This window comes from Leiobunum rupestre, chromosome 3 (assembly GCF_980474605.1).
Source record: "Leiobunum rupestre chromosome 3, qqLeiRupe1.1.hap1, whole genome shotgun sequence".
Taxonomy (NCBI): domain Eukaryota; kingdom Metazoa; phylum Arthropoda; class Arachnida; order Opiliones; family Sclerosomatidae; genus Leiobunum; species Leiobunum rupestre.
In genome coordinates this window covers 39,628,116-39,644,543 of record NC_143386.1, presented here as the reverse complement: position 1 = coordinate 39,644,543, position 16,428 = coordinate 39,628,116, and the positions used below count along the sequence as shown (strand labels likewise).

At 31.0% G+C, this 16,428-nt stretch overlaps 1 protein-coding gene across 3 annotated transcripts in view; it reads right to left on the bottom strand.

The window, feature by feature from the left end:
- Window positions 1-524: 524 nt before the first annotated feature.
- Window positions 525-16,428, bottom strand: part of LOC149951746 (uncharacterized) — an 81,297-nt gene continuing 65,393 nt past the window's right edge. For all 3 annotated transcript variants that reach the window (XM_090168176.1, XM_090168177.1, XM_090168178.1), the window contains one exon: window positions 525-2,516. In XM_090168176.1, the coding sequence (XP_090024302.1) occupies window positions 1,017-2,393 (1,377 nt within the window). In that variant the 5' untranslated portion in view covers window positions 2,394-2,516 and the 3' untranslated portion in view covers window positions 525-1,016. The remainder of the gene's footprint in view (window positions 2,517-16,428) is intronic.

Below are 16,428 nucleotides of genomic sequence, written 5' to 3'. Positions count from 1 at the left end.
GACTCGTGGTCATCATGCGAAACTACGAAAACCTTTTGTTAAATCGTTGGTAAAACAACATCATTTTTCTACGCGCGTTGTCAATGATTCGAATAGTCTTCCAGCAGATCTTATTGACTTGGTTAAAACAAAAGCATTTCGTACTGCAGTTAGGATGCATGTCCTGTATCCAAGTACTAAGATATTAATTACTTTTTTCTTGCTGTCATTTGAATTATATACATATATGGTATATTCTTTTATTTTGTGTTTTTTTTGTGGTGTCTAACAACAAGTATTAATTTACTTAGTAGCTGTATACCTATCGACTATAATGCAGTTAAATTACGCGAAATGGTAGAAAAGTCCATAATTAAAAGGGGGCAATAAGGCTAAACCCCAACAAGTAATTATATAAATATACATAAATGTCCAAGCAAAGACATTTGCGGTTGAGCAATGAGTAGCTACATAATACCTCCGGCTTTGAAAGTAAACTCGTCGAATAGAACAAATCTACAGAAAAACCTTTATTGAGACAAGTTTAAACTGAAACTGAACATGAAAAACCCAAACAATCTCCATCAATTTAAGAACAATATCTGAAAGAGTTTACAAATGCAAGATAACTGTATGAATACGTCAATCAAATGAGTTGTTTTGAAGTTTATGAAATATATTTTAAAAAGTAAATTACTTGGAAAGAAATAAAAACAGTAAATTTAAATGAACAGTAGCTTTCGTTGGTTCCGTCCAAAAAATTAACAAGTTTTGTTCATGGGGAGGAGCCTCTACATTGATCGGGGTGCCTGGGTTCGTAAGGACACCCTCGTTAGTGTCCCCAACTAGGCGACATTCCAACTCCATCAATTTAAGAAAAATATCTGAAAGAGTTAACAAATGCAAAATACGTACATAAATACGTTCACCAAATGAGCTGTTTTGAAGACATTTTTAAGTTTATGAAATATACTTAAATTAATCGGAAATAGATAAAAACACGAAAATAAAATAAACATTTCTTTCGTTGGTTTAGTTTAAAAAGTCAGGTTTTCTTCTTCGGGACGGAACTCGATCTTGATCGTGATGTCTGGGTTCGTTGGGTCACCCTCGTTATGGTCCGCAACTGGGCGATATTCCAACTCCTCACTCCTGAAGTCTGACGAAATCGGAAATTGGTCGATGAAGTTATAAAAAGGCTCTCGTTTGACGATGCTGGCCTCGATGTTGAGACATTCAAAGTCTAAAACCATTTCTCTCTTTATGGTTGTGGGAATTGCGTCTGGTTCGCCAACTTCCGCTTTTACGGCGTGGACGCGGTGGGGCTTTTCAGATAGAGATTCCAACTGCTCCTTCGTCAAACGTTGCAGTTGCACCAAACAATATCTACCACCCATTTGACGACGTTGTTGTGATTGGTGCACTGGTTTTTGGCGGGGACTATGCGACGCGACAATTTGTTTTCCAGAAGTACCATGACTTCGAAGGTGACCTTCGAGGGTTTGGCTGGTAGCGAAGACCCTGTCGCAACTGGGGCATTTGTGGGCCTTTTCTCCCTCAGAGTGACGTGCTCTTTCGTGTGCAAGTACATGGCTCTTACGTTTGGCCCGATATAGGCACTTTGAACATCCAAAGGGCTTCTCGTTCGAGTGTCTTCTTTTGTGCTCGATCAAAATACCCTTCGTTGCAGATGCGAAGCTACACTGGTCGCATTGAAATGGTTTTTCGCCGGAGTGAATTCTTGTGTGGGCAATCAAATGACTCTTCTGTGCAGACGCGTACCTACATTGGTCACACTGAAATGGTTTTTCGCCGGAGTGAGTTCTTTTGTGGAGGATCAAAGCACCCTTCTGTGTAGACGCGTACCTACACTGGTCGCACTGAAATGGTTTTTCGCCGGAGTGGGTTCTTTCGTGGACAATCAAATGACGCATCTGTGCAGACGCGTACCTACACTGGTCGCATTGAAAGGGTTTTTCGCCGAAGTGAGTTCTTTTGTGGGCAATCAAATCAGTTTTACGTGCAGACGCGTACCTACACTGGTCACAATGAAATGGTTTTTCGCCTGAGTGAGTTCTTTTGTGGACAATCAAACTACCCTTAAGTGCAGACGCGTAGCTACACTGGTCGCACGGAAATGGTTTTTCGCCAGAGTGGGTTCTCCTGTGCCGAATCAAATGATCCTTCTTTGCAGACGCGTAGCTACACTGGTCACACTGAAATGGTTTTTCGCCCGAGTGAGTTCTTTCGTGGACAATCAATTGACCCTTTTGTGCAGACGCGTACCCACACTGGTCGCATTGAAATGGTTTTTCGCCCGAGTGAGTTCTTTTGTGGCGAATAAAATTACTCTTGATCCTCGTTGCGTAAACGCACCCTGCGCAAGTGAATTTATTTTCTTCTCGACCACTCATTTTGCCAGAATCACGCTTTACAAGTTTGAGTCAAAGTTTCTTTCGGAATTATGAATTTGTCTCGTAAATACAACCAGAAAGTCTTGTATTGTTCGTTATCGATGAAACCACTTCTAGAAATCCCTGAAATACAGTTAAATTTAAATAAAAAGCCATAAGAAAATAGTGTTTCGGCGGCCAGCTATCGTAAGAGTAAGATTTCTATGACAACATTTACGTTCGACTAAGGCGAGCCAACATTTGTAACAATCGATTAAAAGCAACGCGACAATGTTCATGTGCTGCACCGAATATCTCTTTCAATAAGAAACACTCAGTTATTAGAAAAAGACATTCCACCAGCATTGGCAGCTATTAATAAAGGTGGGCTTTTCGTAGCGGACCCTGTCCTGATTCAATATGTAAACAAACTCTGCAAAATTGTACTCGATGAATACCGTAAATGGTCTACTGGGCTAAAAGCGCTTGAAACTAGAAGTAAGTTTTTAAATGTTATATTATTTTAAAATTTGTCTATTTACTTTTGAAATTATTGACATTTGATAATTTAAATATTAGAACAAACTGTGGCGAAAGTGAAGTCGGCAGACCTAAAAACGCAATTTCACGAGGCCATTCAGTCAATTCAAACTCTTGTAGAAAGAAGATTTCGCTATGATCAACTAGAAGACTCCAGGGTAACATTCGAAAGGAAAATAGTTCATGCTAAAATAGCTAACCTGCTAAGAGGTAACAACTGCACGAAACATTTATCAGAAGAAGAAATGAGATAAGGGGAAAAGGGGAATGGGCGGTCAAACGTTACGCTGTTTCCTTTACTCAGCTATGAAACCTAAAACCAAAAATAAACAGAAAGCCATAAAATATTTGAAAGCACAAACAGCCAAAAAACCAAAGACAGCGAATAAGAAAAAGAGCCTCTCTATTTCCAAAGAAACCGAATGTTCCTTAGCAGTGAGCCCAAAAAATTGTGCAATAAAGCCTTCTGAACCATCAACGTCCAATGTTTCAAGTCGATGGAGAGTGATTCGCAAGAACGTCTTCAAAGATTTTCAATATTAATGAATTCTCATGAAAGTGTGATAAATGAAAAGCATGAATGAATTCTCATGAAAGTGTGATAAATGAAAAGCATGAATGAATTCTCATGAAAGTGTGATAAATGAAAAGCATGAATGAATTCTCATATAAGTGTGATAAATGAAAAGCATGAATGAATTCGCATGAGAGCGTGATAAATGAAAAGCATGAATGAATTCTCATGAAATTGTGATAAGTGAAAAGCATTCTGTATGTCACGCCATCCAGGTCAAAATTAGAAAAATAAAAAATACAGAATTTTTTAAAATATTTTTTCAGAAGAACGCCAAAGTTTCTCTCACTAATTTTTTTTCTAACAACAAATTATTTTTATTTCATTTTTAATTTTGACCTGGATGGCATGCCATAACTCTGAGATAATAAACGTGGCAATTCAGGGTATAAACTGTGTTTAATTCTTTTCACAATTATAACTTAAAAAATTTTTAAATTTAGAAAATTATTTTTCTATTTCTACTTTAACGTAGGACACTACTAAACTTTAAAATTTAATATCTTAAAAATTTCTATTTTAAATCCTACTTTACGGTAGGAAGCTTCAGCATTCTGGGAGGTTTTTGTAACTCCACTACTTAATAACGCACGTCTGGAACTTTCATAATTTAAGCTTGTAAGTTTTCCAGCTGTATTGTACTTCATTTGATTGAATAATGTCTCCACCGCTGAACCGTTGATTCGTACAGGATAAATGTACTTTGAAGGATGTCTTCTTGTAAAGTCTTTAAATCCGTAAACTATAAGTGAGAATAACCACAACCTTTAAACCTTTAAACCTTAAAACCGTAAACAGAAATACGCAACAGCTCCCATGTTTGCCAGGACAAGAACTTTGGGTTGTTAGTCATCGTTTCATTGTTTTTTATTCTTTCAGAAGCCCAAGATTCAAAAAACTTCATACCTTTAAGTAGAGTCAAGGCCATTCACACGTTCTTTTGAAAGTAAGCCGTTTTCAAAAATATCATGACCTCTTAGGTAATTATAGCAAGTGAACTTAATCAAATCGTGTTGGTGCCATCTATCGTGTAAATTGGAAAACTAAAACTTTGTATATTTTGTAAAAATGTCTGCTTATAAAAACAGATGGCGCCAACACGATTCGATAGAGTTGAAACTTAAGCCTAATTATCCTACTAAAATATAACGTGTCCCGCGAATCCCAGATTTGTTTGGATCTCTATTTATTCTACTTCATTGAGTATTTGTTATTTTTGCTCCTGATGTATGCGGTGGTGAATAATACAGTGGACGCTATAGCTCCGTATAGTTCCCCGGGAATCGACGCCATGTCTTCAACGGCACTCGATATAAATTTAATTCAGGCGTCATTCGATAGGTATTAGTTCTCTCTATCTACTTTTGTCAGTGCTGAGCCGTGGTTTGTAATCAAATGGGTAAAATCAAGAGTGCTAGGAGGAAGAGGCTACTATTGTGGCTGGGCCATCTTGTTTATTCTTCTAATGACATAAGTACAAATTTAACACCTTATGAGGCGTTTCGAAACGTATCTAGCTCATCTCCGTTTTTTCCCCGAAAGCTAGTGCACTGAATGTAGTTGGCTTGTGTAAGTAATTTAATTGGACCTCATTTTCTACCACCAAGACTAACTGGTGAGTCGTGCTTAACCTTTTTACAAGACACTTTACTAGAACTTTTTTAACAGCATCTACAGTGAAGCATTTTGGTTCTTCCGTTTTTTGGAGAGCATAGCGCAGTTTAGTATTTAGTCTTCTCTTATTATAATAGCATAACACAATTTAGCAATTTTTGTCCAAATGTTTCTGATGGCAATAGTGTAGCATTTGAAATTAGCAAAGCATTTTAAACCCTGGTTAGTACTTTAGGCTCGCAGCTAGAGGGGCCGGGTTTGATCCCAGCTTAAGCCACTGGGTGAAACCTCGGAACTTCTCGAGGTTAACGGTAATAGTTAGAGTAGGTAAAGAATGAAGAATCTGGATAAAGAAACAGTTTAAAATTATGTGAACCAACAACTAATTTGCTGCCAGTTTACGTTTACTGAACCCCCATCAGAAATTAAGGATTTGATTATAGTTCTACTACTAATTGAAACAGTTGATATTGAGAAAACTTCACAATCGACAAGAGTGCAAGTGATATACTTATTACGTTACTTACGCTACCGTATAAATAAAACTTCGTTTTGTAACAAACTACCGAAATGTAAGTCGATCCCACTCGGTCGTAAAGAATTGGCTGCTAATGTGGCGCCATCTCTAGATTCCTTGTTGAACTAAAAGACAGGTTAAGCTCGCGCTAGAAAACGCGTAGCGTAAACGGCCTTACCACAATTAATACAAGTTGGCAAGCCAAAATACCTCTCCTCGGAAGAATTGTCCCTAGTGGTATTAATCTCTCGAGATAACCCTTAAAGATATATCTCCGCAATTCAGAGTTATTTACTAAAAACATAATCCCGGTTCAATCCCGCACGGTATACAATTTAATTATAATTAAAATAATTGAGACGAAACAACGGAGTTTAATTTATTCGGAATATTATAAATTTAAGTAGTTACAACAGTGAGTTAGACGAACTAGAACAACGCACAATTGAATTTAACCCTATTTACAGAACAAGTTTATCAGTTAAATATAATACGAAGCCAATTTTAATGAAAGAAATATCTACAGAGGGTATTTGTATTTTTCTCGCTTACGAAATAACACAAAAAACCTTCTTTAAACCACTTCACACGAAAAAATGATAATAAATAACACAACCAAAAAATTAAAATACAAAAACCCAATCGACCAAACTTTGGAGCCAAAACGACCAATAGAAAAATATATAATAACAACCCAATGTCAAGGAAGTCAATGGCTCGGCTGTGAACTATCCGCATTGTTACAATGCGACCCGAGTTCAATTCCTGATCACGATCAAATTTTACATTAAAATACTAAAATATTTAATTAAATATAAGATTAATATAATTTATAAATATTTAATTAAATATAAGATTAATATAATTTATAAATATTTAATTAAATATAAGATTAATATAATTTATAAATATTTAATTAAATATAAGATTAATATAATTTATAAATATTTAATTAAATATAAGATTAATATAATTTATAAATATTTAATTAAATATAAGATTAATATAATTTATAAATATTTAATTAAATATAAGATTAATATAATTTATAAATATTCAATTTAATATAAGATTAATATAATTTATAAATATTCAATTTAATATAAGATTAATATAATTTATAAATATTCAATTTAATATAAGATTAATATAATTTATAAATATTCAATTTAATATAAGATTAATATAATTTATAAATATTCAATTTAATATAAGATTAATATAATTTATAAATATTCAATTTAATATAAGATTAATATAATTTATAAATATTCAATTTAATATAAGATTAATATAATTTATAAATATAAGATTAATATAATTTATAAATATAAGATTAATATAATTTATAAATATAAGATTAATATAATTTATAAATATAAGATTAATATAATTTATAAATATAAGATTAATATAATTTATAAATATAAGATTAATATAATTTATAAATATAAGATTAATATAATTTATAAATATAAGATTAATATAATTTATAAATATAAGATTAATATAATTTATAAATATAAGATTAATATAATTTATAAATATAAGATTAATATAATTTATAAATATAAGATTAATATAATTTATAAATATAAGATTAATATAATTTATAAATATAAGATTAATATAATTTATAAATATAAGATTAATATAATTTATAAATATAAGATTAATATAATTTATAAATATAAGATTAATATAATTTATAAATATAAGATTAATATAATTTATAAATATAAGATTAATATAATTTATAAATATAAGATTAATATAATTTATAAATATAAGATTAATATAATTTATAAATATAAGATTAATATAATTTATAAATATAAGATTAATATAATTTATAAATATAAGATTAATATAATTTATAAATATAAGATTAATATAATTTATAAATATAAGATTAATATAATTTATAAATATAAGATTAATATAATTTATAAATATAAGATTAATATAATTTATAAATATAAGATTAATATAATTTATAAATATAAGATTAATATAATTTATAAATATAAGATTAATATAATTTATAAATATAAGATTAATATAATTTATAAATATAAGATTAATATAATTTATAAATATAAGATTAATATAATTTATAAATATAAGATTAATATAATTTATAAATATAAGATTAATATAATTTATAAATATAAGATTAATATAATTTATAAATATAAGATTAATATAATTTATAAATATAAGATTAATATAATTTATAAATATAAGATTAATATAATTTATAAATATAAGATTAATATAATTTATAAATATAAGATTAATATAATTTATAAATATAAGATTAATATAATTTATAAATATAAGATTAATATAATTTATAAATATAAGATTAATATAATTTATAAATATAAGATTAATATAATTTATAAATATAAGATTAATATAATTTATAAATATAAGATTAATATAATTTATAAATATAAGATTAATATAATTTATAAATATAAGATTAATATAATTTAAAAATATAAGATTAATATAATTTATAAATATAGGATTAATATAATTTATAAATATAAGATTAATATAATTTATAAATATAAGATTAATATAATTTATAAATATAAGATTAATATAATTTATAATTTTTTTTTATGACGTCTTTTATTTCAGTTTGAGGCGGTACAATATATAATATCAATTATATAAATAATTTTTTTTGCCTGTTCATCTAGGAAACAGGCTATAACAAACTACTTAAAAATTTTACAAAGTTAGAACAACCGTATTATTATATTTTTTTACAATTTTTAGTTCAACAGCCCTAGTGAACAAATTTGGTGATTTTAAATTTTTGGCATACAGAATAACAGATAATAATTTCTTTTTAAAAAAGCAATTGATTCTTTGATCCGGTCCGTGCATAGGTGGATCAAAAACAGTGAAATAAATAGCAAGTTTAACACACATTGATAAAGCACATATTAAATTTACATTTTCTTTGTAAAATTTTGATTAGTTAAATCATAAAACCAATAAAAAATTATGTTAAAATTAAGATTTGTTTCAAAACGTAATATAAAATTATACATCCAAAAAATTATATTTTTTGTTACCTCACATTCAAAATAAATATGGTGGTTTGTTCCAATTTATAAATATAAGATTAATATAATTTATAAATATAAGATTAATATAATTTATAAATATAAGATTAATATAATTTATAAATATAAGATTAATATAATTTATAAATATAAGATTAATATAATTTATAAATATAAGATTAATATAATTTATAAATATAAGATTAATATAATTTACAAATATAAGATTAATATAATGTATAAATATAAGATTAATATAATTTATAAATATAAGATTAATATAATTTATAAATATAAGATTAATATAATTTATAAATATAAGATTAATATAATTTATAAATATAAGATTAATATAATTTATAAATATAAGATTAATATAATTTATAAATATAAGATTAATATAATTTATAAATATAAGATTAATATAATTTATAAATATAAGATTAATATAATTTATAAATATAAGATTAATATAATTTATAAATATAAGATTAATATAATTTATAAATATAAGATTAATATAATTTATAAATATAAGATTAATATAATTTATAAATATAAGATTAATATAATTTATAAATATAAGATTAATATAATTTATAAATATAAGATTAATATAATTTATAAATATAAGATTAATATAATTTATAAATATAAGATTAATATAATTTATAAATATAAGATTAATATAATTTATAAATATAAGATTAATATAATTTATAAATATAAGATTAATATAATTTATAAATATAAGATTAATATAATTTATAAATATAAGATTAATATAATTTACAAATATTTAAAATTATGTAGAATAAATTATAGTACCTAACGTTATAACTTTGTAAAGGACATTCGCCAAAGCTGTTTTTTAGAAAAACACCGCAACTTGACAAGCGTTGGTGGCTGAGTGATTAGAGTAAATCTCTTGCACGAGGCAGACCCGGGTTCGATTCCCGGCCGGCGCCAATAAATCACATATTGATGTTAAGACGAATACCGTGTACAATTGGTGGAAACCGTGCCATTGGACCTTGAGAGGTTGCATGACACTCAGCACTCGGTTCGTCCCAAAGTCGTTAAGAAGAAGTTGGAGAGGAAATTCCCGTACAAACACATCAGACTCAACATCCACAACCATCATAACAAAAGAACAAGAAACTCAACACCCGCAACCGTCATAACACGAACTCAACATTCACAACGTACACACTACAATAACTACAGCTATCGGCACAAGTAGAGACTAGCCACCCGCCGGGGTTCGAAATAGAAAAGCCCATTTGCGGGTTCCATATTGAACATCCTTTTTTCGATGTTCTACCCGGAAAACCAAAATGGACTCTTCTATCTTCGCCACATAGCAAACATTACCCGTCAAATACAAACAAAACTTCAGGAGGTCCGTTTCTACCCTGGTGCCTTCTATTTAAAAAAATGGAACTTCAAGAAAGTTTTTTTTTAAATAGGTCGTGATATAGTGCCTTTAAGAATAAGTTGGAGAGAAAACGCACATACAAACACAACCAACCCAACACCCACAACAATCATAACACAAACTCAACACCCGCAACCGTCATAACACGAACTCAACATTCACAACGTACACACTACAATAACGAAATATCCAATCAAACTGAACTAAAACTGTCGCGACGGTGAGCGTTGACGAAAAGAAGGCCAACCAATCCGAACCCAACCGCAAATCAATCCGTTAACGCTCACCGTCACACGGTGGTTTTGCCAACTCTTTGAGAAACTGCGAACGCAGAAATTTCGAGAAACTGCGTACTCAATGATTACCCTTTGCCCCGAAAATGCGAACGCGTTCGCAGGCCTGACAGACAGTCACGGTGATTGTATAACCCCTCCTAGGGGACTTTGTAAAAAACCAACTATGGACTGCAATGCAATTAAATTACGCGAAAAAGGTAGAAAAGTCCGTAATAAAAAGGGGGCAAAAAAGGTAAAACCTAACAAATTTAGAGCGTCGGTTTCGGCTCAGTTGTAATGGGAATTTGTTGCAATGTTTATGTGTGGTGTAGGAATGTTGAGTTTGTTTGTTATGGCGGTTGTGAGTGTTGAATTTGCATATGCGTCTTTGCTCTCCAACTTCTTCTTATTGACTTTTGGGACGGACCGAATGCTGAGGGTTACGATAAACGTCTCAATGTCCAAATGGCAGGGTTTCCAACAATTGTTTACGGTATTCGTCTTAGTATCAATTTGCGATCGCATCGGGCGGGATTCGAACGTATGACAGGCGGACGTTCTACCACAGAACCACCGACACTTATTTCGCTTAATCAAAAATTAGACCTTCAGCTTTATCGGAAGCGTATATTGCTAGTTAATATTTAATTTCGGTGTTTATTAAAGTCTACATTCTTTACGTATGAAAATTTAAAGGTCAAATCTTGTTTTAGCGCAGTCAGCAGATAAAATAAAGGGTAGAACCCCTTAGTTTTTTGTAATTTATTTAGTTTATTCAGTCGTATATTCGTATCTATTGTGTTTAGCGTATTTGTTTTCAAGCTTAATAGTTCATTTATGAACAAAATATCGAGTTGGTCTGGTTTTCAACTCGGTCGTAATTTATTTGAAACGTTTTCTCGACTGATTAAGATGTTTAATGCAGTTCATCAATTGGGTTCGTTTGTGTTTATTTATAAAGAACCCTAACTATTCCGTCTACGGTCATTTATTGATATACGTTTAGTCTGTGCTTTGTGAATGGTAAGTTTTTCGCTTCTTGTTAATAAGTTTTTTGTTGGTGTGGATATTTGGATATCTACGATTCCTAATGCAGTCATTGATTTCCTAGGTGTGCGAGTCATTATATGATATTGGAAATTGGACGGTATTGGTCTTTTTCATGCGGTATGTGTCACAACGTCAACAGGATGTCTACGAGTCGTCCACTACCAGATATCGATAATCTACGGTATCTTCATCAAGGGCGAACGTTGAAATAAAATGAGCGTTAACGATGCGGCAAGTATTTCGTAAGCGAGAAAAATACAAATACCCTCTGTAGATATTTCTTTCATTAAAATTGGCTACGTATTATATTTAACTGCTAAACTTGTACCGTAAATAGGGTTAAATTCAATTGTGCATTGTTTTAGTACGTCTAACTCACTGTTGTAACTACTTAATTTATAATATTCTGAATAAATTAATCTCGGTTGTTTCGTCTCAATTATTTTAATTATAATTAAAATTTTATACCGTGCGGGATTGAACCGGGATTACGTTTTTAGTAAATAACTCTGAATTGGGGAGATATATCTTTAAGGGTCATCTCGAGAAATTAATACCGCTAGGAGAGGTATATTTTGGCTTGCCAACTTGTTACTTTTTGTGAACCTGTTAAAATCTAAATATTTTACGTATGAAAATCTAAAAGTCAAATCTTGTTCGAGGTTATTTTTTTCCACGAAAAGTCTATTTTTGGAGGAACCTTTACAGTGTGTACGTCGTGTTATTTAGCTTATCCGGTTTCATAATTATAAAGTCGAAAATTCCTGTTTGTTAATGGTAAGGTGTCTCACTTCTTGCCATAATGAAATTTTCTATTGTTAGGTTTCTAAATTTTTGAAGGAATTTGTTGCTTGATTGCGTTATATTTTTCTTCCGGTTATTTTTTTTGAAGCCTGCTCGATGGAGTTAATATTATATATTTTCTATTAAGTATTTTTGTTTTGAAGGCTGATCGATTGGGTTAATATTAAATATTTTTATAGGTTATTTTTGCTCTGAAGTCTGATTGATTGGGTTATTATTCAAAATTTTTCTATGAATAATTTTTGCTCTGAATTCTGATTGGGTTATTATTATTTATTTTTCTATTAATTATTTTTGCTCTGAAGTCTGATTGATTGGGTTATTATTCAAAATTTTTCTATGAATTATTTTTGCTCTGAATTCTGATTGGGTTATTATTATTTATTTTTCTATTAATTATTTTTGCTCTGAAGCCTGATTGATTGGGTTGTTATTATATATTTGTATTTTAATTTGTTGATTGTGTTGAGCTTTTGGGCGGTATTGTTAGCATTAAATTATTGTTCTTTGTGTGAAATGGTTTAAAGTAGGTTTTTTTTGTTGTTATTACGGAATTGTTTTATGCCACGAGGTTTGTTTTATTGAATTTGGTGTTGTGCTTTTTAAATAAGAGTTAGTAAATTTTGAATATTAGATGGCAGGAGACGAGGGTTTATCTAAAGAAGAACTAAGTAAGGGTATCGGTTTTACCCAGGTTATCTTCATCATGTGCGAGTGTTGAAATAAAATGAGCGTTAAAGATGCGTCAAGTATAAAGTCTGTGTGTAACCCCAAATAATAAAATTTATTGGAATTAATTTACATTTAAAACTATTTATTATCCACTCAAATACCTGTCCCTTCTTGGCCGCAACGAATGACTCAGGTCTACCTATATATCACCTTCTTTACTCAGCGTAGCTGAGCTTTTTCCTATAATATATGTCCCTTCTTAAGAACTATATTTTGCCGTCACTCATTATTTCGAAAATAGGGTAACCACATTTTTCAAGCATAATGTTATTTATGGTGTCGCACCTTTTTTTTTAGTTGGTAATAAACAAACTATTTTTCCTTCTTCGGACAACCTGCCATTATAGTTGGCAATCTCTTCAACATTGTCTGCTCTGCGAATTAAATGTATTTTCAAAACTTTAACATCCCGTTCTGTTACTTCACCAACACGTAATCTAGCAAGCATTTCTCCGTAAACATGGTCATTTTTTTGTCTCTTATTATTTGTTAATTCATCAAATTTGAAACACTGACGAAATAAATTAAATCCACCAACTGAACCAATATGTTTACCAGCTTCTATATGTGATAAAGTGGAAAAAACGAGATCCCTTTAACAGGCTGTTATTGCAACAAGTCTCCTAAGGCTAAAATTGAAATACCACCAAATGGATCCTCTTTTACAGCTATCTCGCAAAATCTCAAATGAATGTAAGTGAGCAAAGCTGAAGAGACCGTTGAAATTTCATCAATTATTAGTAACATTAAATGGCCTAAAGTGTTTCGCATTACACGCAAGGAATCGGGACCCAATTTACAATACTTTGCTGTTCTGCCGCGTTGAACCGGCAACATCAGCAAACGATGTAGAGTAACCCCTCCTATGTTATGAGCAGCCAAACCGGTAGGAGCTGCCAATCCAACAAAAAGTGGATCCTTAAAGTGGTTACGTAGAACTATTCTCAGAGTTTTTATCAAGAAACTCTTTCCAGTTCCTCCGTATCCGCAGACAAATACGAATAAACCTTCTTTTGGGGATTTGAACCGCAGAAATGTATTCTTTGATATTGAAACAAAGGTATAAGTTGATTAACTAGGCTTTCGGGAGTTCAAATTAAATTTTCACTAAGAACTGCGTTCACTTCTTTCATTGCGTTTTCCGATTCTATTAATTCCCTGCCTTCAATCGGATTATCAGTGATATCTCCCACAAAATTATTTTGCCCATTAGGTGGTGTATTTTTAGCCAATGCGCCTTCTAGTGCTTTTTCCGCGTCTATTAAAGTATTTAACTTTTCATGATACTTCATCATCTCTTTTAACTTCGGTAAATGGCTTTCGAAAGAGTCTTTAAAAGACAAAATTATCTCCAATGAAAAAATAGCATCAACATGGCGTGGTAGAATTTTTTAGCATCTGATTTAGATTTTGTTGGATCGTGTTTCGGATGTTGAACTAGAAAAGGCTTCGGTTTTGTTTTCACACGATAGTAGAGCAAAAACACCAGAACCACCAATGGTCTAGAGAGTTAGGAGTAAAAACGCGAACAAGTAAAGAGACCAATAAGTAGGGGAGAAAACTAAGCTTTAATGGGGAAAAATATGCGGTACTTCGGCCAATAGGCCTTCAAAGCGAAAAACTTAATTAAGACTAACCGACAATTTGAAAATGTTTAAAAAAAATTGACATTTTTAGTAGAATCTCGCCCAATCTTACAAACAAGTGTTTTCTCGACTGACAGGCCGATTAGGGTAAATATCATCGACTAGTTGTTCCATAAAAATATCTATGCTTTCGGACGCTTTCTCTTAAGTAAGCGCTTTCTGTGTTCTTTACTTCTTTAGGTGCAGTATTCACGAATACGAAACTATCTGACTTTCCATACAAATGCTGATGTGTTAAACCACGGCCAACTTAAATATACTCGCGTACTCGCACATAGAGGCCAGCCAGCTTTATTTAGCGCCCATGTTAACGAGCGTATAAAAAATTTACGATTTACCTCGCTTATCGCCGCTTGGAGCGCTAGTAAGAGGGAATGCCTCTCCAATGCTATTCTATGGGGAAATTTTTTTTAAGGGGTTTACCTATTAAATATCTTTTTGTAATTTTCGCGTTGTTTTCCGAAGCTGAATTTTAAATATGATTAAAAGTGAGTTTCAAAGATTATTTTAAAACCAATTTCATAATTTTAGACCGGTTGGTTCGCTCACAATCTTTTTCTAAAATCGGTACAAATTTTAAGGCGGAGAAATTCACCAGAAGAGAGTTAGGCTTAATATCTGTATTTTAGGCATCAACCACCAGCATTTTAGTTTCATTTACTGATATTGTGAATCTGAAGTTACAATTTTGTATTAGAAACGTATTGAAAATACCTTGTTGAGTCTATTTCTTTGAAATGTATTCCACAAACGAGAGATGATGAATGAGACTGTAAATTTGGGCTAAAATTATCTCTGGAAATGACTTTAAGCCACTCATCACATAAAATCGGATCATTTGGAAACTCGTGAAAAGACAACCCAGAACATTTGTTTTTATTTGTAGATTTACAAAATGGTACACAACAAACTTTTACCATTTTAAATAATACTTTTTCTTAGTTGAATTGAGATATAACATTAAAATTAAGTGCAAAAGAACTTTCATAGATATTTAATTTTTGGTTCACAGCTTTACAGTTTCAAATATCGCGCCATTATTCGCGCTAAAATACAGATATTAGGCTTAACTCTCTTCTGGTGAATTTCTCCGCCTTAAAATTTGTACCGATTTTAGAAAAATATTGTGAGCGAACCAACCGGTCTAAAATTATGAAATTGGTTTTAAAATAATCTTTGAAACTCACTTTTAATCATATTTAAAATTCAGCTTCGGAAAACAACGCGAAAATTACAAAAAGTTATTTAATAGGTAAACCACTTTAAAAAATGTTTCCCCATAGAATAGCATTGGAGAGGCATTCCCTCTTACTAGCGCTCCACGCGGCGATAAGCGAGGTAAATCGTAAATTTTTTACACGCTCGTTAACATGGGCGCTAAATAAAGTTGGCTGGCCTCTATGTGCGAGTACGCGAGTATATCTAAGTTGGCCGTGGTTAAACGATCAGCTGCCTCGCTACTGCCGATTTCTCGATGCGATATAGCTTTTAGGCTTAAAGCCCAAAGACGACTACGAACATCTTTATTCGCTAAATCATTCCACAAATTCTCTTGGTCAGATTTCTCTTTTTTCGTAATGTACGAAGTAATATCACGTGCAATAGCCATTTTATCATCCGCTACAAACTGAATGTCCATGTTACCTTTGAAAGCCAAAAGTAATACAGGTTTATAGTCATTAATTTTTATTTCAGCCTTTGTTCTAGCCAGCGAATAGAGCTTTTTCGACGATTTTCCGGAGACATGATGTCTTACAGTGGTATATCAACTTTATTCAGT